The sequence below is a fragment of the Bactrocera dorsalis genome, chromosome 1, assembly GCF_023373825.1.
Source record: "Bactrocera dorsalis isolate Fly_Bdor chromosome 1, ASM2337382v1, whole genome shotgun sequence".
Lineage (NCBI taxonomy): Eukaryota > Metazoa > Arthropoda > Insecta > Diptera > Tephritidae > Bactrocera > Bactrocera dorsalis.
In genome coordinates, this window is record NC_064303.1 from 97952953 (window position 1) to 97976844 (window position 23892).

Sequence of the window (23892 nt, forward strand, 5' to 3'; positions counted from 1 at the left end):
CGTCCGACAAGTGCATTTACATACAACACTTTGGCATAATAAATATTTATAAGTATAGTATATGCAAAAATATGTGTGAACTGTTCAACAAGAAATAATATTTCCCAGAAGAACAATTTGCCGTAGACATAAAAAAATCGTAGAATTTAATGTTTGAAGAGCTGAAAGTGTTTTAGAAGTACGATATGTAGGGATTGGACAAATAAAATTGTGCATTTCAAAAGTGATAAAATCTTTAAAACAAGATTTTTTATAAGTTTAATGTTTGATTAACCTAGGTTTGTTTGAAATACCAATGACTTAATAAAAATTCTCGCAATTTTAATAAAGTTTACGTGAGATGACTTACTCGTCCTAGGCTGTTGAATTGCTGAAGCAGTTAAAGTCAAAAACTACAAGCTTTCGTTTTTTGTGGTTCTAAAACTCAGCGCATAAACCTGTGGAGTCTATTTCAATAACATATACTTAGGTAGTCGAAAAGTCAAATTTCAACTTATTTTTTTTTTTATTTATTATGAACTTTAACGAACCAAATATGTACCATTTTGGTCCACTACTTTTTGCCATTTTTGTGTTAGAGACATTATTCCATCAGTGTAAAACTTTTCGGGTTACTTGGCGAAAAATTTTCACAGGCTTCTCTTGAACCCGACTTTACTCCATTAAGTAAGTTCTGCATTGACCGAAATAAATGATAGTCCGGTGGTGCAAGATCAAGGCTGTTTGGTGGATGCATCAAAACTTCCCAGTCAAGCTCTCCCAGTTTTTGCCGAGTCATCAAAGATGTGTGTGGTCTAGCGTTGTCCTGATGGAAGACGAAGCCCTTTCTGTTGATCAGTTCTGGCCGTTTTTTCGATTGCTCTCTTCAATCTTATCAATTGTTGACAATAAAATGTAAAATCAATGGCAGATATTAATTCGGTCCATTAAATTTTTCGCCAACAATTTTTCAACGATGGGTCGACCAGAGCGTCGTCTTTCACATCGAAACTTCTAGATCAGAAGCGAGTGAACCATTGTTGAAGTACACGAACTGATACAGCATCGTCGATATACGACTGCAACGACAATTATTGACAAAATATGAAAATACTTGTTCGACTACCTAATATTTGTATTACAATTAGGTCATATATATCCGTCAGTCTCGTCAGAAACTGAATTAATATTCTCTAAAGACAAAATAAGAAACAAAGGTCCATTTCTGCCTTCTAGATCTACATTACAAAAACTCGTGTGAAAATTTTGTGCTAAAGCTTGTTAACAAGAAATTCGTGCTTACCCAAAAAATTTCAAATTATCGTTTTTATTATTATCATATAACGGTTAAGATTGTTTATTATTGCAATTATGCAATATTACAAAACATTGTAATGCTTGCAAATATTTTGCCGCTTGTATATATGTAAATATATGTGAATAGTTTGCTTTCCAATTTTGGCATTGAATTTTAAATGACTGCATCATTGTCATCAGATGTCCTCTGAGCAACAATATAAATTTCTTGGCAATTGACAACGGAGGACATATGTATAATGATTTCGTTGCAAACAAGTATTCTCGTAATGAGTTCATATTTATTTTTTGATTTTTCCTTTCTTCTTTTCGGATTGCATTCTTATGCTACTTTTTGCAACTGTAACTGTATATTACAACTGCAGTGAAATGTGAGTCTTTAGTGGTCTGTGAAAATTTTCAATTCTTTCATTATTACCAACATGGATCTCTGCTTCCGACTTTATACCGGATGCAAAATATGAGACAACGTTTTTTCTTATGTTGGTTTTGATTAGAACGCACATATTTTTTTCATAAAATGTCCTCAAATGATTATATAAAGATTCTGAGCGAGTAAAAGTACCTCATTGATACAAGAAACGGTTGATTTTGCTAAAGAATTTCATTATTTTGTCGATATTTGTGGATTATTAGCTCTTAAGGCCGCTTCTCCGCTGCTTTCGATACTATTTTGATGATACTCCTGTATTGGTTTTTTGAGCTCTAACCTATACCTCTACTTATTGCCGTAAATAGTTTACTCGTATAAATACTTAATGTTGCTTAGATAAACCTTTCGAAATCTATCAGGCGATTTCTTACTTAAAAATCTTCCATTCCCACGACAATTGAATGTAAATAACCGGAACTGACATATATTTTAAATCGAGAGAGGAATGAAGACTAGGCAGAAATATCAATTGTATCACTAAATACAAAAGCTTCCTTAATAAAAGTTTTTGACATGAAGTGGATTCGGTCAATTTTATTTCAGAAATCCTTTACAATATCTTTGAAATTTTATATTTCATTCTGCAGTAGTATAAGCTAGTAAAGATGATGCTGAGTCATCGGACAGAATTTTAGTACACAAGTATCGTAGGCGTAATAAAATTACTTCCTATTTCAACTACTAAACTTTCCAAAAATTTTCTTTGCCGTAAAAATAATGTTTCTGTACAAAGAAACGATCAAGCATTTCATTAGAAAACCAAATTAACATTATGTGGCATCAGAAAGTCGCATTCCATGCTGCAATGCCTACCGTGCGGTAAACGAGTACCGTCAAGTCAACCAAAAACAATGACTCAAACGGATAGACAGACTAACTGTATATACACACAAGCCTATTCGTATTTGAAGTGAAAGTGTGCAGAAATTTTACGACCCTGTCGAGTATTGTACATACATATGTACGAATTTGCATGGCCTGAGCGCCTTAATTGCTGCAAAGCATTTTCTTTTCAAAACGCAACCCTTCACTTGAAACGAAATAACGTAAACTACAGACTTACATATATTTGTACGTTGTACTTATATGTATGTAGATTCACACATACAGAAATATTTTACGTACAGCACGCGGTGCGCTTGTGAATGGAAATCAGCAAATCTTTCATTCATACGCAGCAGTACTGTATGTATGCATGGCTATGTGTACGCTAACCATTTTGGAGGCCCTAAAGTATGCAATGAATTGCATAATGCTTACGGCTTTGACCCAAATTGCAGTTACACACACATACACACATGCGCTACCCACATACAAATATTTATGTTCCTAAGCCTACAAACAAACATACATAAATATGTATCTCTGTATTCATCTGCCTACGTTGCACTACATGCGCGTATGTGTATGTATGTGAGTGTGTGGGCTTTTGCCACGTGTGCGCTTTCTGCGCTCATCAGCCGCATTGTGGGCGATTGTAAAAACTGACAGCAGCAGCAGTCAGCATATAAGCTGCTTTGGGCGCAATTTCATGCCAAAATTTGCAAAAAAAAAATGAGTTGGTTGAGATTTTTCGCAAGCATTTTATTCACGTAACAATTTGCTGGAAAAAAGTTACATTTCATTCAGCAATGAATTCAGGCAGACAAGGTTAGCGTCTTGAACAGTCTTCTCTGAGTGCCAAAAAAAACGGTAATAACAGAGAATATGTTTTCACTGATTTTCTTTGCTTTCTGCTGCGCGTATTTTACTTCAGCTTAGCCCTGACAATGAGTAATAGTAAAACTTGGCTTTTTAAACTTTTATATTTCTGCAAAAAAACATTTGAAATTGCAATAGCTATTTGATAGATCTTTCTACACAAACAAGTGTGAACTTTTCAATAACTATTGATTGCAAAAAATTTTATATTCTTACTTAAAAAAAATGTATGTATATAAATTCAGTTTGGAAGCGAACATAGATTATTGCACTAAAATCAAATCAATATGTCATTAAATGAATAGTCTGTGTAGTTTGCCTAAGGGGTATGCTAGTCTCGAAATATAAAAGAAATACATTTTTTTTTTTAATTTTCGAAGTTTGGCTATTAACTATTCAAGAATGTATCTACGAGACGATTTTTCAAAATTCAAATTATTTTCGGAGATATGCATACGAAAGGAGCTCACAGAGCAACGACAGGCCAGGCACTTAAATTAATTTTATACTTACTGCCAACGGACTTGTTTTGCAAACAAATGACAGCAAAGTCAGCACTTAGACGGAGGAAATACTTCCATTTAGTCGCCAATAATAAGAGGTATTCTGTAATACATAAGAAGTTCTCGCTTCTTTCATTACAACGTATTTGCGAAATCCTACAGAGTTGAACTTAAATTCGGTAGCCAATATTGCCTTCCTTTTCAGAACAAAATGGAAAAGGAGCGAGGTAGACAAGGGCGCAGGGATAAGCATCTATACGGATGGTTCGGTAATCGAGTGAGAGGTGGTGTCTTCTCCGCAGAACTAGAAACCAAAATTGTCTTCGGTATACCAAACCACTGTAGCGTCTTCGAAGCAGAGATCCCAGCAATTAAAGAAAGTTTTTTGTTCTGAAGAGGTGTGTGCTCACCACAAGCGGCTTGATGTCACTAAATTCTCTTAGAGTTTCGTCTAAACTAGGCTTTTTAAGAACTCTAGTGGGAGTATTTACTGGTCATTATCTAATAGGCAGACATGCCAGTAGACTAGGACCGCCCTATAACGATTATTGTAAAGCTGTCAAGAGTTGGAAGAGGGAGAGACTATTTAACATCTTCTATGCTATTATTTAGGGAAGAGACGAAACTATCGGTGGAGAATTTCTTGACGAAAATGGGGTTGGAGTGAAAGACTTTAGTCCCAGACTATCACCATGGGTCTCCTAAACGCTTAGGTGCATCTTTTGCATTTCCTACTTTACCGTAGAACCAAAAATTGCCACATTATTTTAGATGAAATTTTTTTGGATTCTACGATGTTTGAAATAGTGGGTATGGACATGGTATAATTTTTTGTGACTCCTCACTTCATCAGCTGCTAATTTTTGACATTTTTAACTTTTTCTATTTTTGGATGGATAGTAATAATAGTAATGGTTTTTTTTTCAAATAATTTCAAAATTGCCCTGAAATTCATGCTTTAGACTAGAATAGGGAAAAAAGCCAATATATACATATACATACAGTGACTCACAAAATTGATCACGGTATCAATACGTACCTAAGCGATGATAAAAAACTCGTAAATGATTTGATATTTTCGAAATTTTTTATGTTTATTTTAAAGATATAATATGAAAGAATAAAACACAAGTAATATTTCATTAAGCAACAACAAATAAAAGCAATAAAGAAACTAAATATAGAATATTTCAGTGTGATCAATTTTGTGACTTAATATTAACAGGGTTAAAAATTAATATTAATACTTCGTATTACCACCTTTGGCATCTATAATGGCTTTGATTCTCCTTGGCATACTTAAACACAAATTTGCGCATGTTTCTGACGAAATAGAATCCCACGCCTGCTGCACCTTAGGCCATAATTCGCTCAATGAGCCGACTTCGCCGGCGACCGATTTTTTTAATATACCCACAGGTGCTCGATGGGGTTAAGGTCCGGAGATTACGGATGCCAATCTAGTGTACTAATACTATTGTCCTGGAGCCATTTGCGAGTCGCTCTTGCTGTGTGCTTCAAATTATTGTCCTGTTGGAAGGCAATGTCCGACCCTTTTTCACCTTAGTCTCCTATAGTGCCAAGCAAATGACTGCGCAGAATTTCAATATGAGACTCTGCCGTCATTCGTCCTTCGATTTTGGCCAACCTACCAACACCATTGATCGTCATGCATCCCCATACCATAATGGAGCCTCATCCAAACTTCAGCGTAGGCTTAACGTGGTGTGCCTGTAATTTCGCACCCTTGCTTCTCCAGGTCCATTCGCGCCCATCCGATCCTAAACGATTTATTTTGGTCTTATCCGACCACAAGACCTTCTCCCAGTCACTTGCATTCTAGGTCTTGTATTTTTTCGCAAAATTTAGCCGCAACTTCCTGTGTTTCTCCAAGACTGGAAAAGGTTTTTTGACTTTTGCACGGCCTTTTAGGGCAGCATTTCGTAATGTTCTGCGTATTGTCTCTGCTGAAATCTTTAAATTATTATTCTTTTCCAGGCTAAGGCATATTTCAACGGCATTTTCGCATTTGCCACTTCTTATATTCCTAACAACGTCCCGTTCCTGAACTGAGCTAGAATTCTTTTACGGCCTGCTTTATTTTTAATGAATAAATCTGCAAATTTGCTGAGAATTTTACTCACAATGCCAACGGAGATTTTCAGCCTTCGAGAAATTTCGCGATGAGTCACACCATCAATCAACAATTTTTTCACCTCGCCTTTAACTCCATTGAAGATAACCATGTTCTTTTTTCCCATGTCTGCCAAAGATATAAGCAACTATAGCGGCGGAAAAACGTATGCATATTTTCTCTTACCTTTTATATCTACATTTTTCAAATAATTCAAAATATTCTAGTTTATGAATTCACTTTTTTGCGCACGTCCGAACACTTCGAGCGAAAGTCTCAAAATTGATCACGCTTGCCTTCTGCGCATTGTTCAAATTTTACTTTACCGCTAATTTTGGTGGTGACGTAAAACATATAGAAAACGGTACATCAAACGCCAAGCAACATAAGTATTCAGTCGGATTTGTGTTTGACTGCATATGCAAGACGGAATGAAAAAAGAAATTAATATTCAACTGAAGCGTGATCAATTTTGTGAGTCACTGTATATACCGTGGCTCCATCGCATAATCGGACAAGAGTTTTTCTAACATAAATGTCCTCCAAACATTAAAATAAAAAAGCAGAATGTGTTGTTTTTTGCTTTTATTTACACTTCATATTATCGTATGCTTAAGCGATAAAGAAAAGGTAACTTTTTTAAATATAAGCTGTCAATTTAAATAAAAAAAATTAAAACAATTCAATTTTTTATGCTCAACGTATAATCGGACAAAACAAAATAAAGCCACTTAATATATAAAACAAAAGGGATCAAAACTTAGTTGCATAACGTGTTAAATTTTTTCTGATACACTCTTCTAGCTAATTCCTTCCACAAATGCTCGATGGTGTTTGTATTAGTTTAGGGCAGTTGTGTATCAACCAAAGCTTTGCAACGTCCGATATGTGCTTGGGGTCGTTGTCTTGATAAAAAGCAAAATTGTTCGCGATACCCAACTTTTCCGCACTTTGCTTCACATTTTCTTTCAAAATATTGAGATAGCCAAATTTGTCCATTTTACCATCAATAAAATGGAAATTGCCTACTCCAGCACTTGACATGGATCCCCAAACCATGACAGAGCCCCATCATTTTGCAAATTAAATTTGGTTTCATCAGTGAATAAAACTTGAAAACTATCAAAATAAATGTATTTTGAGATGAAATAATGTGAAACTACCTGATTCCAAAAGTCTTCTGATTTTAATAAATACTCCTTAGCATATTTCAGCTTTTGTTTTTATTTTGATGGCTAATGGAAGGTTTTTTTCTTGCAACTGTAACATGGTAATCGTATTTGTGTAACGTATTACGAATAGTATTTAGGGAGACATCTTTTCCACATCAATTTTTTAAAGAAATTTTAAGTTCTTTTGCTGTTTTGAAAGGATCTTTTGCGACTTCCTTTACTATAGAACGCTCTTCTCGCACAGATAATATCTTGCCTTGACCTTCTCTACCTCTAATAGCTAATCTGAACTCATGATGGAACCTCTTGATCACATCATGGACCGTGCATTTGCTTCTTCCTACCAATTCAGCGATTTCTCGGACGGTTTTACTTTCACCATTCAATTTCACTATTAGTTTCCTTAGTTCGAGCGAAGTTTGCTTTCCGTTTGGAGCCATTTTAAAAATAATTCACAAAATTCTAAACTCTTCTGAGACTAAAAAAAATGTATGACTAAATAAGACCAAAAAATGTAATTGTAAAGTGCGCATTTACAAAATAACAGCACATTAAGCATTGCTATTTTGATTTGTCCGATTATTCGTTGAGTGCAAAAAATTGAGATATTTATGTTTTGCTACTCAAATTTACAGTTATTATAAAGGATAGCTGTTGTTTTTTTTATTGATGAGAGAGACATGATTATGAAGGGTGAATCAAAGCAAAAAACAATATATTTTACTTTTTTATCTTTATGTTTGGAGCACATTAATACGTATAAGATAAACTCCTGTCCGATTATGCGATGAAGCCACTGTATATAGCTAATACTATTTACCAATCTACAAATCTTCCATATCTGGTTCAATGAGATCTATTTAATTGAAAATAAACTAGAATTTTATTTGACGAACGACTGCCTACCGAGCAATATCCTCAATGATTCTTTTCAGCCGTTAAAAATTATTGCCAACGGTTCAGCTCAGCTGTACACTTCTCTTTCACATATAGTACTTATAAATTTTTACAAGCATAGGACTCTTTAGATATGCGATTCACAGTGTGTTCACTCCAATTTTATATAATTTTCAATGTCGGCATTCTTCAAAGGCAATCAGTTATTTATCATCCTCAAAAAAAGATGGTCTACTAGAATTAAATCCATATGATTTTTAATTAGCCCTAACTTTCAAAAAGGTGCGCTGCATTAATTTGTCAGCACTCGGATCATTAGTTTGTGAATAATATCATTTCGCGTGTTGATAAAATATTGCTTTTTGAGCGGGAAAAGAAGCAAAAACTTGGCTTAATAACAAGTTTCCGCACACTGTCCCAGGAAAGCCAACCATCAAGGATCGGTATGTTAAGTTAAGATGCGGTGAAATGAGCACAGAGGATGTACGCAATGAACGCCAAAAAGAGGTTTTTAACGACAAAAACTGAGAAGTATTTTGAAGCAAAGGATAAATCGTACTACAAAGATGGTATCGAAAAGCTGGAAGGTAGCTATAATTAGTATATCACCCCGGCGGAGAATAATGTTGAATAAAAAAAATCGAATTTTGACAAAAAAAAATGTGTTTTACTATAGTAGTCCTGGTACTTTATAATGGACATGTTATATGTGATAGCAGATATCGTTAATAAATTATAAGTAAACATTTCAACAATTTTTATGATGACTATCTACCATATACGTATTCATAACATTTAAGTTTCCACAGTTTAAGTAATTAAATAAGTGGTCTCCTATTTTAATAATTTTACAATCTCTTTAATTTGACACCAATTTATGTCATTCGTATAGTTCTACATATATGATTTTCAACCGTTTATCACCTTACTTTGTCGCTTCCAAAAACAATTTACGAACTCACCTGATGACGATGACTGCGAATGACGCATGGTTGTGGCCATTGCAATGGAATTAATTTCCGATTCCGGCGACCACATTTTGTTGTCACTTATATTTTACGTTTGATTTTTATTACTCTTGCACTTTTAGTATTTTTGAACACGTGGTTTTATCGATTATTTTATTTTGCGTGTAAAGTTTTGATTGAACTTCTTGTATATGCTAGGTACATATGTATGTGTGAGTTAAATATTTAATCATTTGTACCATATTTTCAGTGTTTTTGTGTTATAATGTTTGAATTTGAATTATTGCTTGAAAATGCGTTCATGTTTTTAAGTTTGGAACTAGTTTTCAGTTGCTCTGTTTTATTAAATAATCACATATCGCTGAATCACTTTTTGACAATTGTTCACTTTTGAGAAAGGACGGACTAAATGGTTAATTAAAATGTGTTAGCAAGTTTTCCGTAAATTATTTAAAATATTGAATATATAAAATATCGATTAAGGGCGTAAGCAACCATGTCTATACCTAAAATACAGTAAATGGTGCAGCCACTAAGTCTAATACAATGTTTTTAACCTATTTTGCTCCGCTCATGATTTAGCTGTACTTATTTCTCTTAAATGTAAAGTATTCCGGTGTTATAATATAAGCGGCCAGTTTATATGATTTATACCAGTTGTTGTTCGATTCGTCACTGTTGTTGCTTTGGAGGCACTTATAACAGACAGTAATAACTAATATCTGAATCAATATCTCAGACCGCAATTTTATTAGACAATTCCAAAGAAAATCAACAGTTACAACATCCGATCAAATTTGACTTGGACTGATCCATTTAAAATGCCCGTAAAAACCGTATCGATAAAATAAATTTATTATATTAATAAAAGTTTTATTTTTGCTTAAGTAAAGTTTGATCTCCAAATGTTAATTAGTGCATGGTTGGCAGCTGTTTGGTTTTGGCGCAAAAAGTTTGGCTGACGATTTTACCATGCCAAAATTGAACAAGGCGTTTGCTTGATATTTTGTTTTCCTAATGAAATCACGACAACGAAATCTTTGTAAATGTTAGCAGAAGTGTTTTGGGGAGTTCACTTTAGGTTAGGTTAATCTGGTAAGCCAATAAGCTACGCATAGACCAGTTTGGTCCTTTGCGATACCAGATGGAGTTCACTTGCTAAGTTCAAGAAGAGTTTTACACGAGCACAAATATTTAAGTGTCAGAAAGCATGTAGTGAAAGTCGGGAAATCATCCAGAACTTGCCTAATGCGAGGAATTCATTAATTTCTGTTAATGAAGATAGCATCGAAGAAGTTCTAGAAATTGTGATTGAAAATCGTTTTGCTGGAATCAGAGAGATAACAAAGGATCTCATCATCTCTTATGGATCACCTGAACACATTTTCGTTAAGGTTTTTAGTATGAAGTGAGGCAAGGATTCGTACCAACAGACCTGAATGCATCAAATTTTAGTACGATTGTGAACGAGTGTCATCACTCGGCCACTGTATTCGCCAGATTAGTTTTCCTGTGATTCGAAACTGAAAAATGCGCTTCGGGGAAAGCGCCATGAGTTTTTTGATCCAATGTATCAAAAATCAGGGCTCATTCAACTTTTCGGTATAGCATACCGATTATTCTCCTATTCACTCTATCTTTGTTATGAGTCTTAATATCCAGTATAAAGATTTATTTATGTTTTTATGATAATTATCGGTCTTATTTCGACAAAAGTTCCTTCCAGCTCGAAATTTTTAAAGGGAATGTTCGCTAAAAATTCAAAAGTTAATAAATCTTCAAATAGTAATTAATATTTCGATCAGGTGAATGAGTGGTGTTAACATTGGTTAAGTTTTCCTTAAAAAAATTGGCTATTGGGGAAAGAGGGCTGAATGAGTTTGACTGGTCGTGGCATAAAATCCATAAAGACCAAATTTCAGTTAGAGGCAAGGGCTTTGCTTTGTTCTACAATAAACCAATAACGTATCGAGAAAAGACTTTTCTGTTAATTTTGTTTGAAAGCTTTAAAGGAAGCCAAGAGAAGGCCCACCATGAAAGTCAACCGCTATGATGTGCCACTTTGGAAAGCTGAAAACCCAAAAAGCGGTTACACATCCCCCTGGCAAATATATGTATGTATATATATCGTAGAGCTGGTGTCAATGTCACCACCACGAGCAATTAAATTAACGGGTAGTACGACACTGAAGCACGAAGAGAAAATGTTGTAATAACAATAACAAAAGCAATATAAAAGCAGTGTAAATGACACTGCTACGATGCTGCCGCTGCTGACAAAGGCAATAATGAAATTGTTTTAGTGGCCACAGCAAAAATTCTATGCGGGAGACTGGAGAAAAGTTTTACACACAAACGCGATGATGCGGGCAGCGCGAATGCAAAAACTAAGCAGTTGTAGGAATGCGATAAATCTGTACGAGCGAAAGGATATGCAAGCGCGCGCTAGCATATACAAATATGTGTATATATATATGTATGTAAACAGTTTGTTATTAAACCAACAATCCAAGAATATAATTCTACGCACATAAATACTCGAGTAAATGTGCCAAAATGTAGTTAACATCAGTGACTGTCACACGCAGCACAGTAAACAGCAATGTCTCACAAGCGCATTTAAGACCAAAAGATATGTGTGTAATATAGTAGTACGAGTATAAGTATGAGACAGTCGGTGATTTTCAATGCGAGACCTCGAAGTTGCACAGCAGACTTGCTGACGCGACTATGCGTAGTTAATAAGAAGGCACATGCGAAAGCGGTAAAATTCGTGTAAATATTTTATCTTGAAAAATTATATATTTTATGGGGTTTTCAAATGTCGCTGGTAAACGCCTTTTTTTCGATTACAATTTTAAAGAAAATATCTCGAAACTTTCACTGAAATTTAAATTTTTCTGGGGGGTCACAGGAAACGGCGTCGCAATGACCGTTTTAAAATACTTTTTTCCAAAAATTTCAGAATTTCTTTGCTAATAGTGTATGTTTGTAACAACAAAAGATTATTATAAAATATTTCATTTTTTATATGAGAAAAAAATTGTTGAAAAAAATCTGATTTTTTACTCGAGGAAACTCATGTAAACTCTTGACAAACCTCTTAGGAGCTAACACTCCATCAGTTTTCTAACCTGGGAAGTTCAGACAAACTATATTTACTATATGCAATTAAACATGACCTAACCTAAAAATGTAAAGAAGATTAAAACCAACGTTAAATTCGGTCGGACTATTTAACTGAATGAACACAATGAGTCCTAAGAAACTATATGAGCTAAAATAGAGGCTTACTTGGTGATATAGGGTAGTTTTTTTGGGTAGCTGGCTTAAGGATATTATTGGCTTTTACTAGATATTCTCTCCAAGGTTTTATTTTCGATTTGCGGCGATCTTCCGAATACTCAAAAAAATCAATGATCTAGTACTAGCGGTTCCCTCAAACGACTGATGGATTGTATGGAAATATTTCTCTTATAACAGATACAAAATTCGCAGCTTTATAGCCTGTCCAACTGCAAATTTTACCAGGGAATACTTTCAAAGTGAAAATATTCAGCGAAAAACGGTCCATTTCTCTTAAGTGGACACGACGTTCATAGGAACGGAAAACTAAGGGTTTATAATATTGGACTACTTATAAATCTTATTTCCAGATGATTACAGTAAACAACTAGAAACTCCCATAAAATCATTGCAATATGCAATACAGTCGACAACAAGCTAAAAATAGCGTAATTTGTTCCAGATTTATGGAAAAAATTCATATATTTTATGCCTACGACAAAGTTATGGATCGAGATATTCCACAACACCATCTAATTAATATAAAAATATCCAAATTCTGTCAGTAGCTCATATCGGCTGGCGGTTGAGGTCACACTTTGACTACTTCAGAAAGCCGAGAGCGCATAAATGAAATAAAATAAAAAGCAAATTAAAACGCACAACAAACTCGCAACTGTGGCAACTGTCATGTCTTCCACGAGTACATGGCACCGTCTACTGTCACGTCCAGTGCGCCGCGCAGTAGATACACTTATAACCTAATCATGAAATTATTTATTTATGTTGCTCTCATTGTAATGACGCTACCTCGGCTCAACACAACATTCCGTACAACATTGGTTCGAGTCGGGAGTCGTCCTTCGCTCATACAACACTCTCTTCGTGACATAGCGTTATTTCTGCTTATGCGCCTATAAATATGCTATGGCTACATCCTTACGTATAGAGAACGCCGTGTAGCCGTGCAGTCTTGTCTGACAGCCTGGTCGCGTTGTTCGTTAGTGAACTTGTCGTACATTTGCCCAGCTGCTGGTCACGAGCATTTACTTTACATTGTTGTCATGTTGCTGCCTGTTCATCTACACCATACTACATGACATGTTCACCAGCCAGCTTCGCTTGCAACACACCATTTTGTGTCTATACTTGTAAATATTTAAGTATTGTTAAACAATATATGTACATATGTATGTGAATGTGCCACAACTGCAGCTGATACTTTATAAAGTGGCTATAATAGAATAGCTCATTATGAGCCGAGTGCAGCACAGTGGCTGTTGTCCTTTGTTGCTGCTGTCCTTTGTGAATGTTGTTGCTCTGTGCAGAGATGCTGGCCATGTTGTCGGCTTTTTGATTCTTAGGTTATTGTGTGGGCTTGTAGCTTTTAGCCGCCAAAAAATATTGAGTGACTTTTTTACGGCTATAAAGTTGGTGGGATGCAATATTTATTTGTGTTAAAAAATTTCTTTGGAAGAAAATGTAATTGTTTAACATAAACACATATATTCTACCGATGTTTAGATATATAAGAGAGGTACAGCTTCATTATCTTATGAATCCAATTTGAAGTAATCAGTCCTTATACATATATCTGCCACACTGGGTCTTAACGTAGTTTCGGTAAAGTCTTAATCTCGAAATTTTCTTCTCAGAAAAATTCTCTGATTAAAGGCAACTCTTTATCTCTTTTAAAGACTCAATTTTGTCACTCAGTGTTTATATCCAAAAATCAAAAATTTTTGAAATAAAAACTAAACATTTTTTTTATACAAAATTTAAAAACTTTTTTAGTACAGTTTAGTAAGAATAAAAAAATATTTTTCAAAAAAATATAAAAATTTATATTAAAATTAAAAAAAAATGAAATTTAAAAAAATTAAAAAATTAAAAAAATTAATTTTTTTTTTCAAAATAAAAAATTTTAAATTTTTTTTAGTACAGTGGAACTAGGTAAAGGAAATGAAAATATGATTTTTTTTTTACAAAAACATGTCAACTTTTAGTACACTGAAATTAGATAAAGAACTGCGGCGCCTCCTACTCTGAAACAAAATCGCCTTTATGTAACAATTTCCTTTTTCAAACCTCTCTTTTATGACCTTTATTCGACGTAGTTTTTCCAAAAGATACAGCATTTTTGGTAAGAGTCTAGCGGTGACATGCTTCATACCCAAAACATTAATCAAAATTAGTCGACCTATGAGAGAAGCTGAGATCCGATGATGCTTCTCTGATTCCAACATAACGATTTTCAGTCACCGTTTCTCTAACTTTTTCGATGTTCTTGTCATTAACAGTAGTGGATGGGCGACTTGCGTGAGGCAAGTTTTCGTTGACTTCACGAGCTTCACTAAATACTCTGCGTCACTAAAATACTTGTGTACATGATAAAGTAGACACCCTAAACACTTCGGCAAAGCTTGTAACGACTCCCCAAACTAATTTGAAAACACTACGCGCGAGTCCGAAACAAATAGATCAGATGGCAGACATTAGATTTCATCTTGATCTCTTCCTACTTTACTTTTTGGGTGTGAAAAGAAGAAAATGTCGCTGAAGGCTAGCTCATAGTGTAATTCGCTTAATTTATCAGTCCTTGACTAAGTGAAATATTTTTCTGGAAAGAGTTTGGGATCTCCCGCTTTTTACGGAACCATCATTATTACTTCGGTTATTCGTGTATATGGCACATTCCCGTTGCCTCCCATTTGGGTTGAGTTCATAAACTTAGCTGTTACATCATTTACCGTTTTTACTGCTGAGTACGTACATACATACTTATATTTCGATGCTCACCTTATAATAATTCGAAGTCCGTAAGTTATTATTACTAAGTTTGCGGAATTTTAACAAGCTATTCTTACTAATTTTCAAACACCTTGTGTGCATTGAACGTAACAATTCATAATGACCTTTTGACTTTGTCTGTCCTTTATGGTCTACCGCCAAGTAGTAGAAAATAGAACTTTCGTATTTATAACGGGAAAATCAATTTCAAAGCAAAGTGGGTACTTCATTCGTGTTATAAATAACAAGGCTATGTTCACACACACATCAACATAAGCACATTTGCTCGCAATTTCTACGCCTTATGGTCAAACAACGGACTAACTCGCTGGTAACCAAATATGATATTCATACATCTTTGCTATTACTTAGTCCACCGTACAAGCAGTTTGGATACTTGGCAATGTGTGTCCAAAATATACAAGTATGTGCCGTTATTTATGTACAGATGTAGATATGTACAAACGGTTACATAGTTCGCAAGGTACAATTATTGTCGCCTAAGTACTACAAATTTCCGGAAGCCACTACTAAGAAGGGCAATTCTCACTTAACCGCCTAAAATATGGTTTAATATAGCAGATAGTACATAAGTACAGACATATATATTTGCATACATACATACCACTTAGTCGGCCTATTTGCTGAATATTTATATTTCTAAGAAATTGGCGCTATTTCTCGGTAATTTTAGGCTACCAGTGTAGTATGTATGGGCTTACCTGTATATAAATGGTATTCGATTACAAGCTATTTGGACCGTAATTACACAAATTGAAAGGCTGTTTCTAGAACTAATTTCGTTTAGGAGAGGTTAGGTTAACTTAATAAATTGTAGTTAAGGTCAGTTTAGTAGAAAATAAACTGGGTAAGCACTTTGTTATAAATAGAAAGGTTAACATAAGTATCGAATAGTTTTAGGTGATATATTCAACTGTTAGGTGAACAGAGCTATTATATCTGTTGCAAGAGTATACAAATTATAGACTCCATTCATAGGTTAATTTTTTATCCCAACAAATATGTCTCTCGTTTCCAACTTTGCAAGGTTTTTAAAAGCTGAAAGCCCTATCTTATTCGAATAGCATGCTAGAAATCATGATTCGTCGTCATTACTCGATCGCCTGTCATATCCGTCGGAGCAAATGATTTTACCAATTCGCCGGGTTGGTAAACAGTATCGCAACCGAGTTGCTTCAACTTTAGTCAGTCGAAAGCTGGATAGTATAGGAAAAAGTGTCTAGAAAGTGTGTGGATGTTCCCACCTCATCTTCCTAATTGCAACTTTGACAAGTTAAGTACTCCAAAAACTTTAGTTTCAGCGCGGGAGTGCCAATGGGACAGTGCCCGACTAGGACACCTATCATTACGGCGTTATGAGCCTTGCTAAAAGCTAGCAGTTAAATGGATCTTTAATGTTCCACTCTGGACTAGAATGCCTTCGCAACTTTATAACTTCCAACGATTCCGGATTGGCTGGTACACAGACAAAATTAATATAGAAGTAGTTTGATGCTACTACTAGTGAGCTTCTTGACTAGCTTTGAACGGGCTGTCAGCGAGCGCAAGGCTTCAATTCGAAGTAATCAGTTCTTATATATCTGTTACAACGGATCTAACGAAATGTAAAGATTTTTTAGTTTTAAATATCGATTTTCTTTTTCAAAGCTCTCTTTTGTGATCTCTACTTGACGTAGTTTTTCGAAAAAATTTTGTTTTATACCCAAAACCTTAACCAAGATGTTGAGGTCGAGATGTTTTAAAGAAGATCAGCTATCGGTGTAGCTGCATACTTCCCTAAAAGAATCCGCACTTCTGATTAGTGCATCTACTGCTACCTCAATGGCTACCACTTCTGCTTGAATGAGTTGATTTAGAGCTCCTGACGGAAGATTTCCCCCCCAACCTTCCCCTTTAGCTTTAATCCATCTGAGAAAAAGATCACTGCGCCTCTTCTATTGAAACTCCACCCTACCCACATGTCTCTCGGAGGTATGTCCGCGAAGAAGATGTCGCTAGGAGTAAGTTCCTTAGCGCAGTGGTTCAAGTTATCACGGATGTAGTTTAAGTGAGAGAGAATATCGGTCCGTATCTGAAATCCTTAATGTTTCCAGTTTCGCAAAGCCTGATAGCAACCTTCGCAGCAATGCATCTGCCGGCTATATCAGAGGCTATATGTAGAATTACATTAAGTTTCATCGTTGATGTTGTACATAGCGCATCACTGATGTCAATTAGAGCCGTTCGTTGATCTCCATAGGCTATCCGCCGACAGCCCTGTCTCGTTCGATAGGTCATTTACAACTCAAACACTGAGTAAGGGAGACGAAACCCAACCTTCTGGGGTGTCTCAACAGAATACCTTAGTTAGTATGGACGGAACCCCACCTTGTGGAGTGTCCCAACAGAATATCTTAGTTAGTATGGAAAAAATATTTTAGACAAAAATTTAAGGTCATAAAATAATCTACGAGTATAAATGATAAAATAGACTCAGTCGGTCGTTGGTTTTAGTCGAGAGATTTGTTGTAATATAATAACAAACACAATCCCACAAATCCTCCGCACACCTTATGACTTCATGGCATTGCCAGCTGAGGGGCAAGCGCTAACTCAAACCGTTTTCGAGTTTGCATTAGGCTATAATTGCACCATGCGTAATTGTAAACTGCAATTTCCTGTTATAAAACAATAAAAGAAGTTCAAAAGCTTCAATTTCCAAAGCACTAATTGTAAATATGTAGAAGCATATACATACATATGTATATACAGGTATTCCATTCGATTAATAACGCACTTTAATTGCATGCCTGCTAATATCTAGTTATATATGTACATATATATGCATGTATGTAGATACTGAGGTGCAAATATATACGTATGCATGTATGTATTGCATTTGCACCTGAAAATAGGTCAAGGTTCAAAAGTGGCTATGCGTGTATGCGTCAGTTTATGTACATACATATCGACACAATTATTTTTTCATGCAGCAACAGTTCCGGAAATTGCAGCAAAAAGCAAAACTTTCTTCAGCAACTGCACAGCAAGCGATAAAAATCACAGTGTTTGCAAGAATAGTCAGAACTAAGTGGCAATATGCTGTCTACGTGCAACTAACATGCCACTAACGTTAATGCATTGGTTATTAGCAATTGGAATTTTTTTCTCATAGTAAGCACGTCTTAAAATGTTGCAGTGCAAATGTGTTCAAGGATTTAAAAATTATGATTTTGCAATTTAGTATGCGTTTATTTCAATTATTTTTGTGCTGGGTTATCAAGTGTGCAGTTTAGCAAATGAAGAAATGTTGTATGTTTTAGCAATTCTATTATTTAGCAAGGTTGCCGAAAATAATGAAAAGAAGGAAAAACCCTTAACTTCGGCATACCCAAGCTATAATATCCTTCGCAGGTGAATTTTTCGGTCGGATGGCAGCTATAAGTGTAGTGGTTCGATCTGAATAATATCTTAGCAAATGGAATGACTTGGCGTATTTTACGTCGAGAGTCGCTCGACCATTCCAAGCGACATCGCTCTATGGGCTCTTGAAACGTTCCAAGAAGACTCTATGTTTTCGAGCCAAATTTTGTTCAATGAAATTACCGCATTTGAGACGAAGACAACCTGAAGAGATTCAAGAGCTGTCATTTCATCCAGAAAAAACAATGGTTTTGTGTAAGTTGTGGATCGTTGAAATCATCGGACCATATTTCTACAATGCCTGAAATTGAATCTCGTGATCTCAACGGCACCACTTTCCACACATCGCATCAATCAATGTATTTATTGAGAGAGTTGATAATTTCACGTTTTGGGCCGATCGATTGGCCACCAAGTTCATTTATGTGGACAATCTCGCTTCGATTCAGGCCTTGGAGCAAAACATTACGCGTGTCGTTCGCCTGTTACCAGTCGAAATGCTGGAACGAGTCATCAAAAATTGGACTCAACGGTTGTACCATCTGAGACATAGCCGCGGTTAACATTTGTAAACTATAATTTTCAAAGCATAAATGCCAAAGAATATTTATTCGGATGATAATAAACATGCCTCTTAAATTTGAAGTTTTTGCGGTTTTTCGTCAACAAAATTAGGGAATCTCGAAATGGAATTTGTAAATAATTTTTATAGTAGGGCTCTTAAAATTATTCGATTAACCTGAAAACCGATTATTCGAATATCCGGTTTGTAACTCTTCATATGAATATTAACCGATTAATATCCGGTTTGTAACCGTTCGTATTAATATTTACCGATTAGACTAGGCGTAACATCATGAAAATATTTCCGCATTTCTATATATACGTACGTATATTTGTATATATATGTATATACCAGATATGTATATAAACTCTTATGTATTATCTACATACATTTGTATCTACTATATGTATGGACATGTTATGTCAATAGCACGTCCCGAAAATCTGGGTTGAACTACTGCAAGAGCTGTGTCCTAGTATCCAACGAAATGAGGTCAACTTTATAAGGACACTTGATGCTACAGCAAAAATTAATAGAAATGAGGGAAAGCGCAAATAAAAATTGGAATGCCACTAAAAATTAATTGGTACTTTTACAGTTTAGTGCTTTTAATCGCTAAAATGCCATTTGAGCTCTCACAAAAATTATTATAATACATACACATACTCGTATAACCTAACCAAAGCATATTAGCTACAGTTATCTTGTGGTCGGCGCCTGAAAGCATGCATGCACACACAACGCAAGTAACTGTAATTTTCCAACACATGTCGTGTGATATTCTTTGTTAATTTTCAATTCATAACAAAAACAGCGCCGCCACTGATGCGTAAATGCTGTTACATATTTTGTATGTATTTGTGTGCGCGTGCCTACAAGTATGCTACGGTTATGATGTTTTATTTTTTTCTCGTTTTGGCAAATCCACACATTCTAAGCGCTCCCATATGCACCAGCGCTGTGCGCCAAGTTGTCACACTCGCACACGTCGGCAGGGGCGAATGGATTAATGCGTGAGCAGCGATATGGAAAATTAATTTTTAAAAGGATCAATTGTGAAAAGTGATTGAAGTGAACTACTCATATCAGCATTTCAAGCGTCGATTGGTAGCACGCATCATTTGCCAGGCGCACAAGCGCACGCACACGCACTTGTGTGTACCAACAATGGCGCACACATGTATGCTACATACATGCATTTTATTTATGTATGTTTGAGTGTGTGCGTGACAGCGAAAAGGTTACTTATACGCATGGTAGCCTGCACACGTGTTCATAATTCATGGCTTGTCACAAAGGCGGGTGTTTTTATGTATTTTAATTGAATTGGTTGAAAATTAGAAAAATTTGTTTTTTTATTAATTGAAGTAAATTAATTACAAATTATTGGATTATGGAAAGTTTATACTTAAAAAAAATGTATATAAAATATTTATTAAAAAAATTTAAATTTATAAAAAAAGCTGATATGTAATAAAATAAAAATGAAAAACTAAACATTACATTAATGCAAATAAAAAAATAAAATAAAAATATTATAAAAGTAATGAATATTGAAGAAGAAGAGTGAATAATGAAAAATAATAAATTAAACAAAATATTAAAAAAAAAAAATTAAAAATTTAAATCATTAATAAGAAAATTAATTTGAAAAAAATAAAATAAAAAATTAATAATATTCTGAAATTAAAAAGACATATTAAATTAAATAAAATATAAAATATAATTGTAACCAATATCAATATAAAAAAATTAATTTAAAATAAATAAATAAGCTAATTAAAAATAAAAAAAATAATTGGAAAAGATATGAAAAAATAAAGAAATTTTAAAATCATTAGTAAGAGAATTAAATACTTAAAACATTGCGAATAAAAAATTAATATTTAAAGATGTAAAAAAAATGAAAAATTCTAAAAAATCAATTATTTTAATTAAAAAAATACCAAAAAAAATTTAAATTAACTTAGTAAATTAAATTCAGAAAAAATACTATTTTCTGCTAATTACATGTACATACATATGTATATAATTAAATGCACAAAAAAATTCAAGAATATAAAAGGAAATAAAAAAAAATAAAAGCTAACAAAAAATAAAATATTGAATAAATATGTAATTTGATATTCAATCCTAAACTAAAAAGAGATTCAAATATATTTATATAAACATCTTTACGATTGAGCATGTAATAAAGTAGATACGAAATACATTATATTAAATATAAAACTAAAATTTGAAAGTGATTTCAATAAATTTAATAACCGCATAAAAATTTCTTGTTTAAAAATAATAATAAATATCAATAAATCTGCGAAATGTATGACATTACCGGCCATAAAAGTCACAAACTGGAGTAATTTCAAATCATTTACAAATTTTGAGGTTAGAAGAAAATATACATATATATTAAATATTGCATATACTCGATATGTATCTCATGTTTTATAAACTTTGGCACACACGGCTGCGAATTTTCACTGACCATAATAAATTCATTATAGGCCCACCAGACAAATGTCAAGTCTCAAGGAAAGCAATAAATATAACAAAAACCCTTTGGCAGCATGTATTTATATATGTATATACATGTACATAGTACTATTTACATATATGTATATATGATACATACATTCATACATATATATGCCCATAAATAGGTTAAATTAAGCACACACATGGTTTCGCAGCACTGTTTTGTGAAAATAAACACAGTTTCGTGACATTTATTTTAGAACAACAACCACTGCAGCACTAACGAACAACTCCACAATGTTATTTTGTAACAAATTCTATTAAATATTTTCGTAAAAAATATATTCACGCAAATTTATGTGTTTAAAACAATTAAGCAATATATAGCTATGTATTTATAAGTGTATATGTACAACAAAGTAACACAAGTCAACGTACAAACACACAAGGTATCGAAGGAACGGCGGAACGAACAACGCGCCACGAAAGAAAAATTACAACTGAGCTCCAAAGGACTTTGGCCATTGATTTTATATGCGCTCAGCAAAAGTTACCCTCAGGATAACAACGTGTATGAAGAGAGCGAGAGAGAGCACTTGCAAGCCAATTCGAGAGTACCAAATGTCAAAAGTGAGCTTTTTTGGAGTTAAGTTTTCTGTTTATAAAAATAGTAATGAATTTAAAAATACTTATGCTATTTGGCGCTCGCTGACTTCAATTATGGAATAGTCTGCTGTATATGAAAGCAATAACGATGAGTTGATAACCATGCAGTGCTTTTTCTGAAAACTCATGTATAAGGATATTTGAGGTATTAGGTCTAGTAAAAATAAATCCTTTATTTCGGCATTGAATTGAAGGTTTTATTTAGCATAGTTAGGATTTTCCTAATAAGGTGACGCTTAGTTCGATTTGTTGACTTTTTGAGACCAGCTCATTGCGATTGATTTCCTTCCAACCCACCAACTACACTGTAAAACCTTTGTGACCATTAATACTGGCTTAGACACCGTTTGCAAGGGCATACCGCGATTCGACCACGACCGTAGTCGGAAGTGATCTACTTTTTCAGTCACCAGAAACCGCTTCAGAAGTGGGTTGATTTTGCTGCGATACAGCAGCTACTAACAGATGAAAATTCGGTCCAACAGGTTTTTTGTATTAACTCGTGTATATACACTCTTACTTACATAGTACCGAACGAGTTTTGTGCCAAATTTAGCTTCTAGGCAATAGAAGCAGTGCTTAAATGGCGGTTACATTCGACGATTTTCAATATTTCATCGATATTTGACATCAAAAGTCGCCAAACTGAACTCTGGCGGCTCCTTCTCTGCCCATACGAGTATACCGACGAGGGAGTTGTGAGTGGGAAGAAGCCGTTGGAGAAAAGAAGCAGTGAGGTTCTTTACGGATAGATCAAAACTCCAGCTTCAGACTTCCAGACTATTGTAGGGTCTACCGAGGTTGTAGCCAATAAGGTAGCAGTAGATCTAATGCTCCGGAGTGCGGTCTCCTTCAGAGAAGTAACCATTAACTTAAATAGTAGAGCGTCGAAACTAGCCTTGAACTCATTAACAGTGCGTTCAGGGTTAGTCGAGGAGTGCCTAACCTCGCTATCAATAGCATCGAGTGTCTTTGTGATTAGACAGACCATAGCGGAATCGCAGGAACTTGCAAAATTGATGAGCTAGCATAAGGAATTGTCTTTTATATGGTACATACGCTTTTGGTAACATAGCCTTCTGCCACCGTACAATAAGATTTCCTTCCTCCCGGTTGCCTTTATAACGTGGTTAGGTCACCATACGAAGATAAAACCGCGAAACAAATTCCTCTCTGAATGATCCATACATTCCACCTGTACACTGAGACAGACGGACAAATCGACTCAGCTCGTCGCGCTGATCATTTACACACATATACATACATATATTGTTTAGGGTGTCCGACGTTTCCTAAAATTTAACAGCAGGTCTGCTATCTTTCTACAACTCGCATTTCTCACTGGGTCATCATCGAAATTTTACGAACACAAAAAGCTTTTTATTGCATTGCCTTAAGCCAGCCACTCGAATAACGCGGGCTGATGTTAAAGCTCATTAAATTTGCATTTTCATCAGCCGTTAGTTGATTAATTGTGGAAGTTTGAGATTTTCGCCACTCTTCGGTGTGTCTGACGTACGCGTAATTAGCGAAGAAGCGCTTCGCGTGCAAATGGATACCTAAGACGCTGCTAATAATGCTGGG

At 34.7% G+C, this 23892-nt stretch overlaps 1 protein-coding gene across 4 annotated transcripts in view; it reads right to left on the reverse strand.

Moving 5' to 3' along the window:
• Positions 1–23892, reverse strand: part of LOC105234134 (apoptosis-resistant E3 ubiquitin protein ligase 1) — a 39593-nt gene that overhangs the window by 11859 nt on the left and 3842 nt on the right. Inside the window, exons 1-2 of one of the 4 annotated variants that reach the window (XM_049446613.1) lie at positions 22081–22151; positions 9099–9509 (exon numbers count right to left, since the gene is read on the reverse strand). The exons of 2 other annotated variants lie outside the window; for them this stretch is intronic. In XM_049446613.1, the coding sequence (XP_049302570.1) occupies positions 9099–9174 (76 nt within the window). In that variant the 5' untranslated portion in view covers positions 9175–9509; positions 22081–22151. Of the gene's footprint in view, positions 1–9098; positions 9510–22080; positions 22152–23892 lie in introns of those variants that run through there. One more of the 4 variants, XM_049446614.1, reaches the window with a different exon arrangement.